General features: G+C 51.6%; 6 protein-coding genes across 6 annotated transcripts; 4 read left to right on the forward strand and 2 right to left on the reverse strand.

Moving 5' to 3' along the window:
• Positions 1 to 332: 332 nt before the first annotated feature.
• M406DRAFT_351250 (uncharacterized protein) lies at positions 333 to 1,567 on the reverse strand (the record flags this gene model as incomplete). Its single annotated transcript, XM_040922608.1, has 3 exons — positions 1,350 to 1,567; positions 1,055 to 1,195; positions 333 to 685 (listed from the first exon to the last, which is right to left on the reverse strand). The coding sequence occupies exons 1-3, from the start codon at positions 1,366 to 1,368 to the stop codon at positions 333 to 335; spliced, it is 513 nt and encodes a 170-aa protein (XP_040776920.1). The 5' UTR covers positions 1,369 to 1,567.
• Positions 1,568 to 2,640: 1,073 nt separating this feature from the next.
• On the forward strand, positions 2,641 to 2,943 carry M406DRAFT_234566 (uncharacterized protein; the record flags this gene model as incomplete). The annotated part of the gene is made up of 2 exons (XM_040915987.1): positions 2,641 to 2,757; positions 2,875 to 2,943. Coding segments are annotated over 2 exons (186 nt in total), but the record flags the coding sequence as incomplete, so codon positions are not given.
• Positions 2,944 to 5,564: 2,621 nt separating this feature from the next.
• Positions 5,565 to 6,534, reverse strand: M406DRAFT_346110 (uncharacterized protein; the record flags this gene model as incomplete). The annotated part of the gene is made up of 2 exons (XM_040922149.1): positions 5,565 to 6,381; positions 6,463 to 6,534. The coding sequence occupies 2 exons, from the start codon at positions 6,532 to 6,534 to the stop codon at positions 5,656 to 5,658; spliced, it is 798 nt and encodes a 265-aa protein (XP_040776922.1). The 3' UTR covers positions 5,565 to 5,655.
• A 2,474-nt stretch (positions 6,535 to 9,008) lies between these two features.
• M406DRAFT_225235 (uncharacterized protein) lies at positions 9,009 to 9,367 on the forward strand (the record flags this gene model as incomplete). The annotated part of the gene is made up of 2 exons (XM_040915729.1): positions 9,009 to 9,027; positions 9,234 to 9,367. Coding segments are annotated over 2 exons (153 nt in total), but the record flags the coding sequence as incomplete, so codon positions are not given.
• A 637-nt stretch (positions 9,368 to 10,004) lies between these two features.
• On the forward strand, positions 10,005 to 10,174 carry M406DRAFT_322185 (uncharacterized protein; the record flags this gene model as incomplete). Its single annotated transcript, XM_040919609.1, has 1 exon — positions 10,005 to 10,174. A coding segment is annotated over one exon (170 nt), but the record flags the coding sequence as incomplete, so codon positions are not given.
• A 2,370-nt stretch (positions 10,175 to 12,544) lies between these two features.
• On the forward strand, positions 12,545 to 14,066 carry M406DRAFT_68345 (uncharacterized protein; the record flags this gene model as incomplete). The annotated part of the gene is made up of 4 exons (XM_040925159.1): positions 12,545 to 12,711; positions 12,967 to 13,161; positions 13,737 to 13,979; positions 14,042 to 14,066. The coding sequence occupies 4 exons, from the start codon at positions 12,545 to 12,547 to the stop codon at positions 14,064 to 14,066; spliced, it is 630 nt and encodes a 209-aa protein (XP_040776925.1).
• Positions 14,067 to 14,176: the final 110 nt, after the last annotated feature.

The raw sequence follows: 14,176 nt of genomic DNA on the forward strand, positions 1-14,176 counted from the left end.
TATTGCTTGAGGTGCAGTTAGACGTCGATTTGAGTTCACGTTGACTGGGGGCCTTATCTGACGAGGGAACTAACTAGCTTTCACGGGAAACTAGACTGTCTTCCGTAAACGGTCGACGCATAACCCTGAGAGAAATGATGACCTCAACGTCAATGTTGTCAAAAAAATCAAGAAGGAACCAGATCAGAATGCAAGCGCAACAACGCAAGATTCCTTCCACCAACCGCGTTGGTTTTGGTGAATAAGAGGCGGGTGGGGGGCATGGTTGCAGGTGAAAGAACCCCAATCCAATCTAGAACATAAAACCACCCCTTTTCCCTTTTCCCAAAAGCTTAGACGCCAAAGTCGTCATCCAAGGCCTCGACCTTGGCCTGCACGTCATCAAGCTCAGCCTGCTCCTCCTCGTCCTCCTCGGCGTCGCTGGCGTTGGCGTATTTGGCCTTCTTGACAGAAGACCGGGGCGTCTTGTTGCGGGCGATGGGGTCCTTGATGTAGCCTCCCTCCGGGGAGTCGTCCTTGTCGTCCTCGGCGGCACGCTTTTTGCCGCGGGCAGAGCTGCCGGGGGTCTTGGGGGGCCGCTGTTTGCCAGGCGTCCGGGGGGGCTTCTTGGGGGTATTCTGAGCGCTGCCGGTGTCGGGGTGGCGCTCACGGAACTCCTTCAAGACGCGCTTGGTCCAGTGCTGGCCTAGAGAGGGAAAAAAAGGGGGGGGGGAAGGGGGCAGTTAGTGACTTTGCTGGAGAAACATACGAGATAGGTCCTGAGGTTGGGGAGTTTGTACGGCTAGAGTAAGGGCGTTGGAATTCCGGGGGTTGGTCAGAGGGCAATTGAAGTGGCCTCCGTTGAAGTTGTGGCATGAGAGGAGATGGATGAGGGGGGGGGGGGCGGGGGAAGGCTTTGCAGTAATAATCACATGGCACCACAAACAACAAACACCAAAAAAAGGAAACAAAAATCCAACCAGACGAGACACGACAGATAGCACCTGCGAGGAAATTGCAAATGAAGCATAGATGATGATGATGATGATGATGATGATGGCATATAGGAACTTACTCATGGCACTCTTGGTGAAGTTGTAGCCCCAGGCATTCATGGTCTCGGTCACCTTGTCCCAATTGGCGTTCACGTTGATGCCACCACTGTTGGTGGACATCAGGATGGCGAAGGTGAGGTCCTTGATGGCCGCGTCGGTCCCTGTCGATCATCAGTACCACACGCATCATCTCTGATCATGAAGGACAACATTCAGATTGTGTAAATGGGGAGGAGGGCCTGCATGGGAAGTCGTGAGGTGCCGCCGGTCTACAAGAGGAAGGCTTGGTAGGAGGAGAGATGGGAGCCCACTTACACTTGGCGGGAGCAGACATTTTGCTGATGAAGTTGGTGCTGTCACTGGTAGGAAATATGAGAATGTCGGGAGGATATCCAGGAAAAGAGAATATCAAAGGGAATAACACGAGCACAGCGACGCAGTAGTGGCGTGGTTGATAGCTGGTGGCGGTCGTGACGCGAGGAAGCTCACAGGGCCAAGGTTCTGGTAATGGAAAGGTCGAGTGGTTGAGCACGGAGTTAAGTGAAGTGACGCGATGATTTTAAAAAGAAAGGCAAAGAAGTAGGGCCGTTTCCAGGAAAGTCGACCACGGACGAAATGTTGAGTGTGGATTGATATCGTCTTGTCGAGGGGGTCTTGCAGAGAAAAAGTTACAGCTTCGCAATTGGTTTACTATCACGCTTTCTCTCGACTTGCTTCCCCAAGAGTGAAATCGCACACGCGCAGAAGACAGAACTTTTGAAATATCTTGCAACCTGCCCCTTCTTCGTATGAGCTTTGGTTTCTATCGGAGACTCCCAAGTCAACGACCCTTTCGACACGTCTTTTACGGTTTTCTCTACCACCAGCGCAATAACGCGTCTTGGTAGCCCTCAAGTAAGGCTCAACGTCCACCTGCAACACCATCCATCGCCTTGCTGTCCAATACTCCGTTCAAGACGACATTGATACTCTCTGGCTCTGCAAAAGATTTCAAAAAAACAAAAAAAAAAAAAAAAACCAACCAGCACGCTGCTTTGGTTGCGTCTTCCAAGCTTGTCACGTACACCTCACCGCCCACTTCACCCACCAAGGCCCCCCCCCCCTCCCCAAACACCCCTCCTTCTTCAATCTCCCTCTCCCCCTCAAAGAAGTCTTCCTCTGCATCGGAGGGAAGGAGGAGGTTTGAGACCAGCCATCATTCACATAAAGTTACTTCGTGGCTAATTTTTGTTAGCAGGTTCTTCCAACTCTCCTCGACGCTCTTGCCTCGCATTTCCCAACACCACAAGCCGAATAGGAAAAAAGTAAAACTCAGCCCATTCACATCACAATTCTAAGGAAGCATACCATACAAGTATGTTTGCACAATGATCCTAACTTCGTTCTCACCTTGCTCTCAACGCCTCTTGTCGAAAGCTCCTGACCAATCTTTTCTTTCCCAGTCGCAACCATGTCCGACAACGACGATCACCCTCAGGTCGAGTCATCGCACCAAGGCGCTGCTGATGAAGGTTCTGCCAACGGCGCGGCCAATGCTAGAGGCGGCAACACTACCAACTCTACCGACAAGACTCCCAAGAATAACAGAAAAGGTGGTATCGAGCTTACTCCTGTTGAGAGCCTACTCTTCTTCAACATTGTTCGCTTCAACAAAGATCCCAGCGCTGTCGACTGGAACGAGGTTGCCATTCACTCCAACTTGAAGAATGCTGGCTCTGCCAAGGTCAGTTCATGACGACTTCCCCCCCCCCCCCCTCCTACCAAGATATCATACCGTCTTCTTGAATGGCACTCAGGACTCATATATTCCATTTCTATTATTCCCCCCCCTCCCTTGCAGGTTCGCTATCGCCAGATCCAGAAGAAATACAATTTGGAGGGTCTGACTCCCAGTGGAAAAACTGGTGGAACTAAGCGCAAGGCGCTTGGAAATACTACCCTTTCTGCTGTGGTCGAGGACAAGAATGATGAGGATGATGATTCTACTGGCGAGACTCCTTCCAGAAAGGCCCCGCCTCGCAAGCGAGTTGCTCCCGCCAATGTAAGAACCAAGAAAGATGATGGTCAGCAGGTCAAGGAGCAGGCATCTGACGCTGGTGGCGAGACCCAGGGAGGTGGCGTCTTTACCAACAAGGATTGCAAGATTAAGACAGAGTCCAGCAATGGTGGTGGTGCCAACCCTCTCAGCGGGGCTCACATGGTCGTAAACATGGCGCCGCCGCCGCCGCCGCAGCAGCAGCAGCAGCAGCAGCAGGACCACGTACGTGCATTCAATAACTCCCGCGGCCTGGACTTGGTCCACTACAGTATGATGCACCAACATGCCCGCCCCACGCCCCAGATGAGCCAGCAACAGTTGGCTCACCTCCAGCAACTCCAGATGCAGCAGAGGCAGCAGGAGATGCATGCTGCCTCCATGGGACAGTCGTCTCAGCAGTACTTCCAAGGCTCTCCCTTTGCTTTTCACCCTGGCTACCATATGGTCGGCGGCCACTCCAGTCGCCAACAAGCTGTCCCCACTACTCAGTATATTGGCTCCCCTCGCAGCCAGACTGCGCAAGCTGCCCAGGGCCAGGTTTTCGTCCAGACTGCTGCTGCTACTGCTTCTCGTGCTGGAGCTCCCAAGTCTGAACTGCAGGATAACGACGACCCTGCCGGCTTCTTCGGCCCTCCTACTCCAACTCTAAACCCTGGCAAGCTGAACGACTCCCCGGCTCAGGGCATGCAGGACGAGGTGGATAAGGGTGTCGTCGGTGGAGTCAAGAAGGAGGAGTAACCTCCCCAGGTTTGCATGGTGATCAACGAGGCGCTTGCGCGGATGGCTCTCCATCTTCCCGACTCAATTTTTTCTTTTTCTTTTTGCATTGCTAGATGACGGACCTTGCTACCTTTTTTCCGAACTCTGGGTCTTTTCGTAGCGGTGGGTGGGAACTGTGGCTCGATCGAAAAATTGGACTCGGTTGCATTGTCTTGGTACTTCTGAAGAATCTCTTTCCAAGTCAAAAGAAGTAAGCATCCTTGTGAACTCAATGCATGCGAGTTTCAGGGGAGGGAAAGCGGCATGGAGAGAAAGAAGCAAATATGCAGAAATCAACACAAACCATGGCCAGATCCAGTATCCTACTAATGAGTATCTTTGTGTGAATGGAGTACATGCGACGTGATACGGCGGCCAATGATGCCCAACTTGTAATCATTCGATTCTGGGGACTAAAGAAAGTGGATCAAGACAAATGAAAGAAGAGATAAACCGCTGTGGGTTGATGTCGTGATACCGGTCTGGTATCATCAAAACAATAATCAAAAGTGTAAAATGATGGTTGGAAGGCATGGGGGCCAGTACCAGCCTTTCCTTTCTCGCTATGAAACCTAGTGCTGGAAGGGGGGGGGGGGAACCGGGAGGGGACGAGTTATTCGCTCAAGAGAAAGGATAAGAAGGAAAAGCACTTTCCCTCTCTACTAGAGGAAGAAGGAAAAAACTTCATATCCTTGCTGAGCTGCTGATCTATCCAGGAGTGGAAGGAGAAAGTGATTGAGCTGTGCATTGTAACCGACAAGCGGGAGGGGGGTGACACAGTCGTAACGAGAAAAGAAAGAAAAAAGAAAAGTCGGTGTACTAATGGACAAGAAAAAGAAAAAGAGTTCTTGTCAGAAGGGACAAGAAGAGGGGGGGGGAAGAAGAAGGAGATGGGGGGGTGGAGAGGGGACAAGAGTCTGGCCAAGGGTGTTGCGCTCAGCAAGTCCCAGGAGCAGTAGAGAGGGTCCGCCCCGTAATTGAGCAGCTTAGCAGTGTTTGGATGGCAGCATAGTAACAAGAACAAGAGAAGAACCTATTTGAGAGTGCCGACTGTGCTTCAAAACTAGGACACTCAGCAATAGGTAATCAGTTACTCGTAATTACGGGCAGGAAAACCAGATGTAGCTGCGTCTATTACATGCCAAACGGGCCGGGACTAAAAAAAAAAAGTGAAACTTTCACCGAGAGAGCAGCGTAATTGCCCTCCCGGAATTGTTCAGGTCAAAGCGCTGGCGTGGCTGGCTGGCTGGTGTGGCAGGAGGGGGAAAGGACACCTTGTCATGGCTGCCGTAGTAGCACGCCCCGAGACATTTGCATTGCACAAGGTCGACTTGTGGAGAGAAAGAGAGCGGACTCTGGCGCTAATTGGCGCAGTTGTGAAATGCTTCGTTTAGAGGACAGAAAAATCTTGTAATACAGAGAGAGCAGAGATGATGATCATCAACGGAAAGGAGGCTGTTGATACAGTTGCATCTTTTGTGCTGTGTGACTCAAGAGTGGTGATGACTTCGTTTCCATTCGTAATAAGGACAGATCTCCTTCCAGTCAGCTCTTCGTGTCCCATTAGTATTGATGCTGCGCTTCCAGAAGCCAACAGTGATACTACTCACAAAGAAATCAACTAGTTGCGAACCAAGAAGACCCAAACAAGCTCGAGCCATTCCATCATTAGACCCCAAATACCAATGAGATTATCAAGCAGAGAATTTTTTTTTATCCTGTTTTTGTCTTTTCCCCAACCAAGTCCCAAACAATCTGTATGTATCGAGCGTCAATAGCTACTGTATATGATGTCGCGCCAGTGCCATAGACCGGTGATTCTCTTCAGTGGAAGCGAGTGTCCCATTCTTCATGTTTTACCGGAATATGGGTAGTGTCTGGTGTCATCATGGCGCTTGGGACAATGCCGAACGCTTCCGAATGAGACACGTGCTGGTGTTCGCAGAACTGTGCTGTAGCGCTGAAGTTGTCTACTTCGTAGGATGGAAGGGCGAAGGGCGAATAGGATGGGCTGGGCTGCCACGAGGTTTGATCGTGGGAACAGTGACCAACGGCTGGTCCTGTGTAGTCGAATGTTGTCTCTTGATGGAGTATGTCGGCCGTTGGGTTCGTCGCGAACCCATGGGCTGGAGCGAAGAGGTCGGTGTCGCTGTTAGGGGTCATGAGTCGCTTGTGGAATTGAAGCTGCGTGTCAGCCATCGAGACAGGAGGCAGGTCGGCCGGTGTGAGGGGGCCATCGTGGCGGATGGGTTGTGGTTCCTGCTTGACAAATGTCTCTTCGTTCTTTGCCTGAAGCAATGTGTCGTTGTAAGTTTCGCAGGCACCATCGGGTGTTGTGATCGACTCGGGTTTGATTGATTCTTGCTTCTCCTTTTTGGTCTTATTGTCTTTCTTAGGTTTTGTGACTTTGGACTTGGGGTTGCGGTTCCGTCGCTGAGGCTCGATGCCCAGGATTGATTGTCTGAAGCGAGAATACCGCATGCGAGCGGCGTGACCGTTTGTGATTTCTTGGGTGAGGATGGGGTTACGTGCGACTTTGTTCCAATCAATCTATTTATTTGTTGGGTCAGCGTCGGGAGTCCTCGGACCCCAATCATGCGTGTCAAAGTTTTGCACCCCGGAATTGCTTACATCCTTCAGGCACTTCTGCTGCAGGATGGCGAACAGAAAACGAGCCATAGTATTATCGTTGGAAGGAGACATGGCCGGCGGGATCAGGAAGAGATGGACACGACAAGTGGTTTTAGGTAATAGGAATATTGGGACTGAAAGCAGTGAGCAGGCACTGATCCGATGCGAGCGGGGTTTCTTCTCCTTCCCTTTCCCTTTCCTCTTTCCAGTCAGGGCTCACTCGTAGGAGAACTGCCAGTGGGAGGACCCGCTTCAAGGAAAGATCCGCTCTGGTGAGGAGGACTTGGAAATACGTGTGGGTGTGTGTAGTGAAGCGCTTGATAAGGTGATGTGAAAATCAGTGAGGCGAGGCTTGAGAGGTTATTATATGTCAGGTCTACCCAAAAGTCTTAAAAGAAATCAAGGAGATGATGCCTTGCAGTGACTCCCCCAAGGAAGGGAAAGGCAGTAGTGGGCAAAGCCAAGAGCTTGTGCTGGTCTCGGTGCTGCTACTCCCCAGGATAGGATCGGCAACAAGCCCGAGCAGAATGAACTCAATCTCAACAAGAGAGCCCAAGTGTGACCACTAGGGTTCTTGACAAAATAGGGACCATAACCAAAAGGGAAGCCACCGCATGAATACTTGTTTGCCGCTGTTTGGGGAGGGAGACCGCTCAAAGAAGGATGGCAAAGGGAATCAAAAGAAGTCTGGAATTATCCTGCTCGGGCCTTCTTGCTTTTTGACAGAGTCTTGTAGCCGCCAAAAAGAAGAAGAAGAAAAATGGAAACAGGTCATGGCAGCGGGTGCCTGTAGTTGCCTGGTCACTACCTCGGAGACTCAACAAATCAGGGACCACACGCGAAGGGTGGTGTGGGCTCGATCTGCTATCGCGGCACTTCGCGTAAAGTGGTTTTCGTACCGCTGTGTAGATGGGTTGCATCCATTTTTCAGATCCTGGCCCCTGTACACCAAGTACCTCTACCTCGAGACAACCCAAGGATCGATCGGGGTCTAGGAGGGCCAGGTCGAAAGAGAAGGCACTGGTCTCTGTCTGAGACGAGGATCGGAATGTATTGGTTTTTCCCTTGCCCCGTTCTTGCAGGAAACGCAATCATCTGCGTCCAGCTCGAGGCGTGGCTGGGTTGTGTGTCAGTATCTTTGATGTCCAACGGCCAGGCAGGAGGGCTGGCAGGAGTGGGGGAGGTAGCATCACAAAGTGCGATTTTCCTCGATGCAAGACAAGCCTGGAAAGGTGTGACTAGAGATGGCTTTTGTGACAGTGAGTCATTTGTTGCATACACACACATTGCACACACACAGACAGATACATCCAGGCTGAGACAAGATGAGAGGAGCAGATTGTTCACCGATTCCAGGGATCTTGATTGGAACACTGTCGCAGAGAATGTCCGAGAAGGCCTCTTCCGCGGGGGCCAGGCCCTGAACCCGGACGGTACCAGGCCCGATGCGAGCGTGGAGGAATTGCAGGTCTGCATACCTTGCTGCAGACTTTACCAGGAAATAAGTAGACGCTCGGTGAAATTTTTTGTTGGATCCTTTGGAGAGATTGGCGGACTAGAAAAGTGCAGATTCAGGGTAGGCGGCCAGGGGGGGCCAGGCTGCAGGAGAGCGATAGGCATCATGCCTCTTGCGCGGTCAAACCACATCTCCCATAGTTACGTTGCCTGTCTTATGGTCACAGGGATACATATCAGCCTTAATAGATCAATTAGAAAGCAAAGAATAATCATCTTTATGTGCTATGAGCAATGGAAAAACGACAGCACTGCGTCATCCGCCATCCATCAAGAGAGGGAAATGAAGAGGAGTGGCAATCTGTCGCAGGCGAGAGGCGAGTCTAGATGAATCATGAGTAACACGGATCCATCTGACAGAGCTTTCAGGGGGGGCTGGATAATGTCGGAGCCCGCGATGGATTGACGTCCTGTTGGTGCGGCGATCTGCCCGAGTCGTGCACCGAGACGCGTCCAACTGGTCACCTTCAGGGATGGATCTCATAATGGTTGCCCCACAGGGTAACGCCTGAAAGACGCGCAGTCAGGTGATGACCGATGACCGGAAAGAGACTAGACTGGCGTAGAGGAGGGTCGGCCGAAACCTGATTGAAAGAAGGGAGGGCGGGAGGAAGAGAGGGGCGGGGAAAGATGGAGGGAAGGGGAGAAGTGGTTGGGGCCTGTACGAGCTGGCGGGTTGACGAATGAGCGGGCTCATAGCAGGGGGTTAGAGTGGTTTTAACCTCATAGAGACTAGACCGGAGCGGCTGGGACGGCTGGTTGGCGTAGGAGGTGTGCCGCTAGCCCAAGCCAGAGAGCTTTTTGCCCTCCCCGAGGTTCCCTCCAGAGCCCCCCCCGTGGTCTCAGAAACCCTGGCAGATGGCCACCTATCTTTTTCCGCTCCCTCTTGTTGCCCTGATCCCACGACGACTGCTACTGACCTAACAATAAATCGCATTGCCAATCAGTCGAGCCCAACAGCGCCATTGAGGCTATTCACACCGGTCCAGGGCTTCTTCTCAGCTCACAAGTCTTCTCACCCGACAATGAATAACAAGAATTGGGGCGACAGTCAGTAATTTCTTTGCTCTCCGTTGATTTCCTTGTTCCCCGCTCGTCTGTCCTACTCTTCATCACTGCCAAAATTGCCTGTCATTGATGCCTTTCGTCTGTCCCTCAGTTGCCAATCATGTGTTCACATGAGCCTGCCTGCTCAACAAACTGGTGCTCTGGCATTCACGTAGACATATACTTTGACTGACCACGTCCGTCTTCAGAGGCCGACAAGGACCTGTTTTTCACTATCCTATCAGTGAAGAACATTGGAGTCATCAGCGGTTCAGAATGGACCACGATCGGCAATCACATGAGATCGATGGGTTATGGCTTCACGAATGAAGGATGCCGGTGAGTCAGCCGTTCTCATCGCCTTGCATTGATACTTTCCCCCAGACCCCCGCCTTCTCTCCTCTCCCACTTTGGCCTTCTCTTATTGTCGCCTTCGTGACTCCCCAGCTTCAGTGTCTCATGCTGCTTGTGTTGTGGAAAGCAGCCTTAAAAATACTTTGTGACTCCTTGGGCCCTGTCCGCCACCACACGTCCTTTGTCTACTCTGATACTTTGAACCCAACTGAGCTTGTTCCATCTCCTCAAGTGACACCATCTTGCGGTTCGCACCAGCTGACCAAGTTCCTAGTCAACACTTCCAGGGCCTCCGTCGAGCTCAGCAAAAGGCAGAGGCGAATGGCGTCTCGGGCGACAATCCAAGGAAGGTCGATCCCACACAGAACCCAATCACCCGTCGGCCAGGTCCTGGGAGGGGCAGACCTCGAAAGTCCACCGCAAACGCTGCAGATGGTGCCCTTGCTCAAGACACGGATGATATTGATCCGGCCCAGGAGCAGCAGCATCCGCCACAAGGGCATTCTCAACAGCAACCTCTACCGGGCCAGCCGAGCATGCAGCCTGGCGTGGGACCTGCTCCAACTCCCATGATGGAATCTGCTGCCCATCAGATGCAGGCACCGCCCCCACCACAGCATGTCGTGATGCATGCAGGGGATGTGTCCTTTGAAGATGTCGACGTAGAGACTGATGAGCATGTTGCTAAGCGTGCCAAGCTTGAAGAGAATCACGACCCTGCCCTCAATGATGAGGCTATTCTGAGTGCGTTGGCTGCTCACAACAATCCAGGCTCCGTGGAGCATTATAACCCTGAGTGAGTTACCTTTGGGCAATCTCTTCTACTCTTTGCTAACTTAATCTTTCAAGTTTTTACGGCGAGGCATGAAGGCAGGCGCCGTACCGAGACGAGGGAGGCATTTAGCCGCCCAGAAACCCAGGATCAGGGTCTAGAAGCGGAGGAGTTCACGTCAGCGTTGCTTTGGTCAACGCTTTGGAAAGAAAATGGTGTCTGTTATTTGGTCAGCCGGTGTTCAGGTATTCGTTTCATCTTACTCAATGGCCTATCCGCATTGTTTACTCTATCTTAATATCACGAATCCAGCACTTCACATACTACTCTGGGCTGGTATGCGCAGTTGCTGTTCTTTAAGGTTTATCAGTCCCTTTCAGAATTGCTTGCGAAGGGTACTGAGGATGCTCCAAAGCAGATGCCCTACAGTGAGTCTGAGATACGAATGACTTGAACTATTGTTCTGTCGATTGCCATTGATGTGTCGTAGGGGAAGTGTACGCCGGGGGGAGGCTGGTTGCGGCTCGCTCACTCACTGCACTGCACGTTATCTTGTCAGTCATCGACAAGAGGGAGTGAGTCGTGAAGATTCAGGTCTTCGTTCATTATATACCGTATGATATTTTTCGAACCCGTCGACACACCATGCCAAACATTCTAGCAGCGTGCATATGCTCTCTTGCAGCGTCAGACCTCGACACGCATCAATGGAATCAACACAGCACGCACGAAACACAACTAGGATGGAACCTCGACGGCCCCCCAAAAGGGCTGCAAAGATTTCGACCACTAGATACAGCCTGGCCCGCGGCAGATCTTGGGCCGTGAAATGGAGTGATGAAGCCCACAAGGCTCTTTGCGGGGCCCTCCTGGAGGTATTCGAAGCGAATGACATATCGGTTCGAGCCAACAGAAATATCTTGGTGCAGAGCATGATGGACCGTGGCCAGACCTTCAGCTGGGAGGGCATCCGGTAAGGTTCACGTGATCTCCTTGGTAACGTACGCTGGTAGTCACGTACCTTTTGATTGCCACAGGGGTGGTAATAAACAATAGAACGCAAGTCGCGTGTCTGCACTAGGCAACAAGAGAACTTCTCTGCTCCTGCCAACATCTCTCTTTGACTCAATCATCAACACTCGCCGCCAACCCCCTTCTGTTCTCTATCCATTCTCTGTTGTCAGCCTTCGTTCATCAAGATAAAATGCCTATGCAATGGACCGAAGCGGTCGAGAGGGACCTCTTGTACAGCATGTACCATGTGTTTGTGCACAAGAGTGTCTCTGCTGAGGAAAAGGAGTCCATTGTTGCGTTCATGAAGGAGAAAGGTCACAACGACATCAATTGGAATGCCATTCGGTGAGCACATTCCCTCTGCCAGCATACATTCTACTGCACTGGTGTCTTTGTCTTGTTTGATTTTATTTTTTGTTGGCCTGTCTGTCTGTTGATCTTATCGTTTTCGTATTCTGCGCTGGAGTGGCATATACAGCTCTTGGTCATCATTGCCCAGCCGGAAATCTTAAGAGGGTCTCAATTTCCCCATCTATTTTCCTCACTGTTCACGCTCTTCTCCAAAACACCAAAACACACAACACAGAATCCATCCAGAGGCTTTCCAATTCATTCTCAAGGGCCTCGAGCTTCTCTATTTCTCAAGATGCCTACCACCTGGAACACTGAGACCGAAGTGGTCCTCTTCAGGGCTATCCTCTGTTCCCTGCCTGGTCTTCTACACCTCAAGGATGAGGAGCGTAACAAGATTGTTGCCTTCATGCATCAGCATGGCCACTCCGAGACCACCTGGGAGGGAATTCGGTATGTTTGTGTCCTCATATAGTGCTGGTGTCAAAGCATCCCCTTCCCACCTCTTGCCCGTACGTGCACACACATATATGCATACAGAGGCAGGCACAGGAGGGCACCAGCCTCAAGGATCCTTACGCAAACCTTACAAGTTCTTGCACATCCCAGCTTGTCTTACCATAGCACCCTTCTCAATGATCCAGGACTTGGATGAAGCGGCTTTGGCCTGGGGTATAGCAGTGGCCTCTTTTCCAATCAGACTTGAAAAGATGAAGGGGCTGCCTTTTTCATAGAGAGTGCTCTCCAGTTTGTCATATTCTGCAATGTGCAAGTGCACTTCTGAATATGACCGACCGTTTCCCCACACTGGCAGGTCTCGAGAAAGTGGTTGACAAGGCGATTCACTTCGAAAGATCTCGGGATCCCGCTGGTGTACCCCACAGAAGCCTTTCACATGATTTCACAATCATTGTTTTCCACACCTCACCTTTGGCTTGACACATCTCCATTCTGTTCTCACCTCACCCACGTTTGCGCCCTGATCCCAATCAACAACACCGCGTCCGCTTCATACATACACAAACGATCATGGCGAAGCCCAATGCTTTCAAGCAGGATTGGAACGAGGCGGGTCTGTACCGGGACGTCCTCATTGCCACGCTCGAGCACTCTTCCCTTTCGAAGGGAGATATCATCCAGATTGCTGAAAAGGCCAAGGCTATTGGAGGCTGGGAGTTCTCAGCTTCCGGACTTTAGTATGTCACCTGCTTGCAATTCTCAGTTTCGTGTTTCGGTGGGGTGCCCTGGAATCGGCTCGAAAATCTCATTGCACATCTGGCAAGACGTAGCGGGCGGGATGTGACTGCAAGTGCATCAACCAAACCCTTTCGTCCTGTTTTCTGATAAGCCACCTCATTCTCAGACCCAACCACTTGCTGTTTTCTCTCTTGTTTCCTGACTTCCCCGTCTTTCACATCCAACTGCAGCTTTGGTCTTCTGCCAACTCACAGCAACGTCTTTTCCACGGAATCTCGCATATTGTCTCCCCTTTCCATCATGTCTGACCGCACCGTTTGGACCGCTCAGGCTCACCAGGACCTGCTGGTGGCTATCGTGACCAATATCACGCTCACCGACGTAGAGTGGAAGAAGATCAACCCTGAGCTCTGCGCAAAGGGTTACAACTACACATACAAGGCTGCTGTGTACGCTACACCTACTTTTATTCTGACCGCGCTTCCCAGCCCAACACTTTCCCTCGGAGCCCCATTCCTTTCTCCTTCCCCCCCAAAGCTACCAACCACACTCCCCCAAGGATTTACTTACATCTCTCTCCCCTTTCTCCTTCTCCTCTCTCATTTCTGTTTCCCAACTTCCCCAAGCTTGGATCACCCCCCTCTACTTTGATCGTCACTCCTCCCTCAATTTCCAGGAACACCACCAACCCAACTTCATTGCCCTCTACCAACGGTGTCCATCAATAAAATGGATACTCCTTCCAAAAAGGGCGTCAAGTGGGACGCAGAGACGGAGCGCGACCTGTTTGGCGCCTGCCTCGTAGCTTGTGGACAGCCCAAGGGTGCCACGCTTCGTCAGGCCGTCGACATTCTGAATGAGCGTGGCATTGACTGCACCTATAAGGCAGCCTCCCATCGCATGTTAGACTTTACCTCATCCCAATCCAACAGGATATCCCGAGTGGGAAAGACCCGAGCTGCATCCTTCCTGCCTTCATCTGAACCGTACTTTGTGAGCATTTCTTGCTGACTATTTTCTCCAGTCAGCACCTTCAGAAGCTGAAGCGCAAGGAGACTGCCTCCGGTGGCGGCAACAGCGAGCCTAGCTCGTCCAAGAAGTCAACTCCCGCTAAGCGTGTCCGTCAGACCGCTGACGATGACGAGGAGACTCCGACCAAGAAGGGTCGTACTTCGGCTGGCGGCAAGAAGAAGAAGACTCCCGCCTCCGAGTCCGTCAAACAGGAGGAGAACTTCGAGGGTTATGCTGTGAAGCACGAGCCTACCGAGTAAGTACTTCCTCATAGTGAAAGTACAATGCATTTCTTATGATACTGACTTCAGCCTTCAGGTACGACGACGATGGCGACGTCTAGGTGCGACGGTCATGGTTGCTTGACTACTTACTACGTGCACCGCCCAAGTATCTAAAAGATGGCTACTTTTGATGGCTTCATTTGGGTATAAGGAAGGAGGATCGTGTGTG

Source organism: Cryphonectria parasitica (genome assembly GCF_011745365.1).
Source record: "Cryphonectria parasitica EP155 unplaced genomic scaffold M406scaffold_4, whole genome shotgun sequence".
Lineage (NCBI taxonomy): Eukaryota > Fungi > Ascomycota > Sordariomycetes > Diaporthales > Cryphonectriaceae > Cryphonectria > Cryphonectria parasitica.